Source organism: Tupaia chinensis, unplaced genomic scaffold (assembly GCF_000334495.1).
Source record: "Tupaia chinensis unplaced genomic scaffold, TupChi_1.0 Scaffold138910_1, whole genome shotgun sequence".
Lineage (NCBI taxonomy): Eukaryota > Metazoa > Chordata > Mammalia > Scandentia > Tupaiidae > Tupaia > Tupaia belangeri.
The window spans coordinates 1,645,009-1,652,881 of record NW_006198801.1 but is presented as its reverse complement, the minus strand read 5'-3'; the positions used below and the strand labels follow the sequence as shown (position 1 = coordinate 1,652,881).

Below are 7,873 nucleotides of genomic sequence, written 5' to 3'. Positions count from 1 at the left end.
TTTTTTTTTCCCAAGGCCAAACTGTATCCAGCTTTATTAAAGATACTTTTCATAAACAATCATGGTATTTCAGGCAGGACATGGGCAGACAGTCGTTAACAGTATACAATAACTTTCAAACTCCCTTCTTCAATAAACGACCAAAATCAGAAAGCCACGGTAAAACCCAGTGAGGTCTTCATTTGATGCTCTCGACAGGTAGGTTTGGAGTGACGGCTGACATTTCAACCTTTAAGTCTACACTGAAGGCAGAGAGGGGGAGGACAGAAAAGCAAATGTTAAGTTTTCCACACCACAAGACATCTGTGCCAAGGTGGCTGTGTGTCAGGGAATCCCTCCTCTCGGGAGCCAAGAGGAAGTCTCTCAAAACTAGAAGGGAAAGGTGTCCAAATCAATCCAACTTCAGAGACATTCTATTAGTGACAAACACGCCTTCACCAAAAAACAACAATGAAGTGTTCTGTGTGCTAACAACATAGCTTAAAATAAAAAAGGTAAAGCAAAATTCTGCATTTTTATAAAACTTGATAAAAAAGATTATCATTTCAAACTGTACAGTCACCAGAAGGGCACAGTTATCAAAAAATGCACACACTTCACTCGGCATCTCCAGTACCTTCAGTTTTCTGTTCCTGGTCTGTTTTGGCATGTCTATTTTCTGCAGGTTTATTCCCTTCCTTGCCAGCATCAACTTTTCCCCCTTTTCCTTTGGGTACCTTCACTCCCTTCTTTGCAGGGGCCTTTTTAAGCTTGGGCTCTGGCTTTGGAGGAGCAGGTTCTGCAGACAACCTTGCAGATCTTCTCTGTGGTTTGTCCTTCACTTTGGCTTTATCTCCTTTAGCATTCCCTTCAGCCTTTCTCTTGGGCATAGTGGGACGATGGCAGGATGTAGGTGCTAGACTCGAGGTTGCAGCAGCGCATACGCTTTGGTTGGCCGGGGATCACTCTCCTCTTCTTCACACTGCTCTCTTTTTTTAAGAGATATTTTTTCTATAGGGCATGTGAGAGACAGAGAGAGAGAGAGAGTGACCCTTCTCTTCCATTCTCCTCTCGGGATCTTGGGCACACACGCACATGCACCCGGCATGAGTTTAAGCCACTGGGTCTGGGACTCGAATTGCGGTCTGCTACATGGGAGTTCAGCGACATAGCCATTACACTAACTGCTGGTCCCGGCATCTCCGTTTTCTGCAGGGTTATTCCCATCCTTGCCAGCATCAGCTTTTCCCTTTTTTCCTTTGGGTACCTTCTCTCCCTTCTTTGCAGGGGCCTTTTTAGGCTTGGGCTCTGGCTTTGGAGGAGCAGGTTTCGCAGACAACCTTGCAGATCTTCTCTGTGGTTCGTCCTTCACCTTGGCTTTATCTCCTTTAGCATCCCCTTCAGCCTTTCTCTTGGGCATGGTGGCGAGGGTGGCGACCGTGGCGGGATGTAGGCGCTGGACGCCGGAAGATGCAGTGGCCCGCAGGCTTTGGCCGGTCTGGGGGTCGCTCTCGCCTCTTCTTCTTCCCACTTACTTAATTTGACCAGAGAGACAGAGTGTGAGAGAGAGAAAGTGAGAAAGCAAGCCGCCAGGTCCAGGACTCAAACCCGCATCGGGGGAGTCCAGCGTCCTTAACCACCGTGCTACCTGCCGGCCCCCACGCCTCAGCTTTAGAATGGCTTCTTGCCTGAATGCTTTGGAAGTCTACCAGCCCTTTCATTTCAGCCTTTCCCATGTTATGGAGAGTGTTTTGAATGCAGCTACAGAGATGCATTTTGTTGACTTACCCAAGCAAGCTTTACGCATTTGCATAATGCTGTTTTATCTGATGCGTTTGACTTCACTTACGTCCTTGTCGGATGCTTCCTGTTTGATTTCTTGCCTTTTCCTTCGCTGTTTGACTTTTTGCCACAGATTACATTTTCTTTGAAAGTGTTTTATTTATTTATTTATTTATTTATTTATTTTTGGCTGGAGGGTGCGTGTGCTCACTGGAGGACAGAGAAAAAGTGAGAAAGCACACCCCCTAGTGGGCAATAGCCATACTGCAGTTCTTTTCCCCACCCCTCTTTTCAAGTTATTCCACTGATCCAAAAGTTATTTATCCTGTTTTTATTCTACTAGTGTCTACAGAGAATATTTATTTTCAGAGAAACCCTGGTAGGGTCTTGATGCCATCCTCCACCCCAGCCTCAGCCAGCCCCGGTCACCAGCACAGGTGTGCCCGGGGGTATTGAGGAAGATCTCCAGAAGCGAACCTGAGACCCCCCATGTTGGACAGCCTCACAGAGTATCACGTTTTACCACTGCGCCACTGGCCCCAACCCTAGTTTTTTGAGTTTTTTTTAGAATTATTTTTGGCCATCCCCCGAGGGGTGGTTTCTCGCTTTCTGTCTCTGTCTCTCTTTCTGGTGAGCATATATGCCCTATAGCAAAAACTCTCAAAAAAAATTTTTTTAATGATTTTTAAATTTAACTTTATTATTATTTTCCAGTTTGAGCAGAGAAAGAGAGGTGGCCCCAACCCTAGTTTTTTGAGTTTTTTTTAGAATTATTTTTGGCCATCCCCCGAGGGGTGGTTTCTCGCTTTCTGTCTCTGTCTCTCTTTCTGGTGAGCATATATGCCCTATAGCAAAAACTCTCAAAAAAAATTTTTTTAATGATTTTTAAATTTAACTTTATTATTATTTTCCAGTTTGAGCAGAGAAAGAGAGGGGAAATATGAGAAGGCAAGCCACCAGGTCTGGGACTCAAACCATGGTTGGCCTTGTGGGAGTCCAGTGCCTTCAACCACCATGCCATCTGCTGGTCCCTTTTCTTTAAAAAAAAAAAAAAAAAAAAAAAAAAAAGCTTATTAATTTGGGGCCAGCAGGGGTCAATGGATAGCATAGTGGTTATGTCATTCAACTCCCACATGGCCGACCCCCGTTCGAGTCCCAGACCTGGTGGCTTCAAACTCCCACCAGGCGTGTGCATACATGCCGAAGATCCTGGGAGGAGAATAGAGGAGAAGGGATTGTGGTGTGGCTGGCTCCCCTAGGGGGTGATTTCTCACCTTCTCTCTCACTGTCTCTGTCTCTCTGGTGAGCGCATGCACCCTAAGGCAAAAACCTCTCAAATAAAAACTGAGGGTCAGCGGGTGGTGTGATGTGTGGGGCTCTGCTTTCCCTCATGGCTGACCGTGACTCGAGTCCCAGACCTAGCAGCTTGAAAATCACACCAGGCATGCGTGTGTGTGCGTGCACCCAACATCCCAAGAGGGGAAAGGAGGGAACCAGCAGTTAGCGTAATGGCTATGTCGCTGGACTCCCACGTAGTCGATTGCGGTTCGTGTCCTGGACCCGGTGGCTTAAAACTCACGCTGGGCGCATGTGTGTGCGTGCCCAAGATCCCGAGAGGAGAATGGAGGAGAAGGGATTGCGGCGTGACCATCCCCCCTGGGGGGGTGATTTCTCGCTTTCTGTCTCTATGTCTTTCTCTGTCTGTGCGGCGAGCGCACGCGCCCTATAGTGAAAACCTCTCCAAAAAAAAAAAGAGGGGAAAGGAGAAAAGAAGGATTGCAGTGTAGCCATCACTTTCCTTCTCTCTGTCTCTCTCTGAAAAGTGCATGCACCCTATGGCAAAAACCTAAAAAGAAAAAGTAGTTATTGATCTTAACATCTTCTATGAGTTAGAAAGAGGGAGCAGCAGTTAGCGTAATGGCTATGTCGCTGAACTTCCATGTAGTCGGCCGCGGTTCACGTCCCAGACCCAGTGGCTTAAAACTCACACCGGGCGCGTGTGCGTGCGTGCCCAAGATCCCAAGAGGAGAATGGAGGAGAAGGGATTGCGGTGTGGCCATCCCCCCTGGGGGGGGATTTCTCGCTTTCTGTCTCTCTGTCTCTGTCTTTCTGGCAAGCACATGCGCCCTATAGCAAAAACCTCTCCAAAAAAAGAAAAAGAAAGAGCTCCATGAGCCTGAGAGAGAGGAGAGATGAAGGTAGAGAGACAGCATGCCCAGTGGGGTCTTGACACTACAGTCCCCGTTCAGCCAGCTGGGCTCATGGCACACGTGTGCGTGGTGTACGCAGGGAGGTGTCTGCACATGGAACTGCCTCGTGCGGGTCAGTCTCACGGAACATCACTTTTTATTGCTGTGCGACCATTTGGCTTCCCTCTGGTGGTTTTGGTTTTGGTTTTGGTTTTTTAGATAAGGCCTTTCTCTGGTGCCCTGGCTGGCCTTGAACTCATGATCCTCTTGCCTCAGCCACCTGAGTGGCTGGGATTACTGGTGTGTACTGCTGCCCCCATCAGCTGTAAACTCTTTAAAGCCCGTACTGAGCCTATGGTTACATATCAGTGTCAAGAATTACATATTTCATATTTTTGGGGGCTGGCAGGTGGTGCGGTGGTTAAGGCGCTGGACTCCCACATGGCCAACCACGGTTCGAGTTCTGGACCTGGCGGCTTGCTTCTCATGTTCCCTCTCTCTCTCTCACTCTGTCCCTCTCTGGTCAAATTTAAATAAAGTTAAATAAAATGATTTTTTTTAAAAAAAGAATTACATATTATCTGCTAACTTTGCTCACATAGTATGAGGGAGAGAATACTGATTTTCTTCTGCGTAACTCCTTCCAGTTTGGGTTGATCAAATTTAGTGATTTATTCCTCTTTGTCCTTCTCTACTATTTGCAGCCTCTCTATGAGGCTGTCAAAGTAGCATGAAAAAGACAAAGACCCGAAGCTGGCAGGTGACATGGTGGTTAAGGCGCTGGACTCCCGCATGGCCAACCACGATTCGAGTCCTACACCTAGCAGCCTGCTTTCTCACTTTTCTTCCCTCTCTGGTCAAATTAAAAAGTAATAATAATAAATTAATAATTCTTGGGACCAGCAGTTAGCGTAATGGCTATGTCGCTCAACTCCCATATAGTTGGCTGCGGTTCAAGTCCCAGACCCGGTGGCTTAAACTCACGCCAGGCGCATGTGCATGTGTGCCCAAGATCCCGAGAGGAGAATGGAAGAGAAGGGACTGTGGTGTGGCCATCTCCCTTGGGGGTGATTTCTCTCTTCCTGTCTCTGTGCCTCTCTCTGTCTTCCTGGTGAGTGCACGCGCCCTATAGGAAAAACTTCTCAAAAAAAAATTAATAATTCTTTGGGGAAAAAAAAGACAAAAGATCCACACAGCCTGCAGAATCGTTCTTTAAAGATTAATTTTATTATTATTATTACTGAATTTGACCACAGAGAGAGAGAGAGAGAAGGAAAGTAAGAAAGCAAGCCGCCAGGTCTAGGACTTGAACCATGGTCAGCCATGTGGGAGTCCAATGCCTTAACCACCACGCCACTTACTGGCTCTTGCAGAAAAGCTGCCAGGTCCAGGGCTCAAACTGCAGTCTGACATGTGGGAATCCAGTGCCTACCGGCCCTGCGGAAAGAATCTTTTTCTTTTTTCTTTCTTTCTTTTTTCTGAAGAGATTTTTTTTCCTATAGCATTCGTGCTCTCACTGGCCAGACAGAGAGACAGAAAGTGAGAAATCACCCTCCGGGGGCTGGCCACACCACAATCCCTTCTCCATTCTCTCGGAATCTTGGGCACTCAAGCTTCTGGTTCAGGATAAACCAGGCTGGCCATGTGGGAGTCCAGCGACACCACCATTATGCCATCTCCGGGTCCCTAGAATCTTGAGAGTAGCATTTGAGGACCAGGAGATGGCGTAATGGTTGACTGCAGCTCCAGTTACGATTACGTGAAATGATCATAAATGTACAGAACACTTTCTGTGTGGCCCTTTCAAGCGGACAGAGCTAGGACAAGTCGGGGTGGGACTGCCAGCACCTCAGTTTCACCATCTGTGAAGTGCCTCCCCTGCAGGGAACTGCCTCTTTGGAGGTCATGCCCTCCCAGAGACAGCCTCTGGCCCAGGACTGGATGACCCCTTGGCCTCAATCTGGGACATTAATGCTGAGGAGCCGTCCCAGCTCACAGCACACCCGATACCCATGCAGGAATCCAGCCCCTTTAACCACACCACCTGCCGGCCCTATTTATTATAAATTTTAAAAATTTGCTACAGGGCACTTGTGCTTACCAGAGAGAGAAAGAAAGACCAGGTCCAGGACTCGAACCACAGTTGGCAATATGGAAGTCCAGTGCCTTAACCTCCACCCCACCTGCTGGCCCCACTTGCTCACGCCACCTGCTCACCCCGTATGCTCACCTCTTGATTCAAACTGATTTGGGCCAATGTAGTCATCAGGCATCAGTTCTGTTCAGCGGATATTAGTAGCTGCTAAGAATTCGAGGTAGGGGTCAGCAGATGGTGTGTTGGGTAAGGTGCTGGGCCTCCACATGGCCGACCGCGGTTTGAATCTCAGACCTTGGGGCTTGAAAATCACACCAGGCATGTATGTGTGCATGCCCCAAATCCCAAGAGGAGAATGGAGAAGAGATTGTGGTGTGGCCACCTCCCCCGGAGGGTGATTTCTTACTTTCCCTCTCCCCACCTCTGTCTTTCTCTGGCAAGTGCATGCACCCTATGGCAAAACCCAATAGATAAATATATAAAAAGAATTCGCGGTAGGTGTTTTCCCCTACATACGCTACATACACTCACTACTAAGTAACTTGTTCCAGTGAAAGCTCTCAACAGGGATTCTGACATATCTGAAGGGTCTTCAAAAAGTCTGTGGTGGGGGACCAGCAGTTAGCATAGTGGCTATGTCTGAACTCCCACGTAGCCGACTGCGGTTCGTGTCCCGGACCTGGTGGCTTAAACTCATGCCGGGTGCGGGATCAGCAGTTAGTGTAATGGCTAATGTGCTGGATTCCCATGTAGTCGACTGCGGTTCGAGTCCCGGACTCAATGGCTTAAACTCACACCAGGCACATGTGCGTGCGTGCCCAAGATCCCGAGAGGAGAATGGAGGAGAAGGGATTGCAGCGTAGCCATTCACCCTGGGTTGCTGGCTCTCTCTGGCTTTCTGGCATGCGTGCACCCTATAGCAAAAACAGCTCCAAAAAAAAAAAAAGAAAAGTGTGTGGTGGCACCATGGCCCAGTGGTTAAGGGAGCTGATCCCACATAGCCAACTAAGCAATTTGAATTAAATAAAAAGAAAAGAAGGCTGGCCCCATGGCTTAAGGTGATGACAGCCAGCTCCTACATGGCTGACCATGTGGTTCAAATCTTGCCCCACTAGCTTGGAAAAACATGCCAGGAGTCAGCGAGGTGGCATGGGGGTTGAGGCAGCTGGATCCCACATGGCCAGCGGCATGGTTTGAGTCCTAGCCCCAGTGGCTTGAGCAACATGCAGACACGTGTATATGCCCGAAGTCCCAAGAGGAGGGAGACATGGAGGAGGACTTGCAGCATGCCCATGCCCCAGGAGAGGTACTCTCTCAGGCACGTGCCCTGTAGTTGAACTGGGAAGGTTTTTTCTTTACGTGCTGGTGATTCACATAAAATTGAATCACATTAAAACTGGAGCAGAATTTATTGGCTGCTTTATATAAAAGTCTGGCTTCAAGCACTTATGGAGTAGGGGTCCTATTCCTCGGGGATTCTGTGCCTCTACATCGCATGGCCCTTCTGCTCCGGGTTGAACTCACCCTCAGCTCTCAGGAGGGTCTCCGACAACGTAGCCTGGGCAGCCACAGCCTGTCTGGGTTTACACCCCACCGACCTCTGGCCGAGGATTCAGTTGTTCAGACTCCCGGACTCTAAACGAGGGTGTGGCCAGAGGTGTGGTCAGGGGAGTGGCCAGGAGCTGCCGGGCTCCGATTGGCAGGTCTGGGCTGCGGGGAGGGGCCGGCCCTCGGCTAACCACTGGGCTGGAGACCCTGAAACTTAAATGGGGGGGTGGGGGGTGGTACCAGCAGGTAGCGTGGGGGTTAAGGTGGTGGAACACTTCAC

General features: G+C 48.9%; 1 protein-coding gene across 2 annotated transcripts; it reads right to left on the bottom strand.

The window, feature by feature from the left end:
• Positions 1–596: 596 nt before the first annotated feature.
• Positions 597–1,399, bottom strand: LOC102494724 (non-histone chromosomal protein HMG-17). 2 transcript variants are annotated; one of them, XM_006161729.1, is made up of 2 exons: positions 1,168–1,399; positions 597–637 (listed from the first exon to the last, which is right to left on the bottom strand). In XM_006161729.1, the coding sequence occupies exons 1-2, from the start codon at positions 1,397–1,399 to the stop codon at positions 597–599; spliced, it is 273 nt and encodes a 90-aa protein (XP_006161791.1). The 2 variants fall into 2 exon arrangements, with proteins under 2 accessions (XP_006161791.1, XP_006161790.1); XM_006161728.1 differs by having other exon boundaries at positions 597–649; positions 1,180–1,399.
• Positions 1,400–7,873: the final 6,474 nt, after the last annotated feature.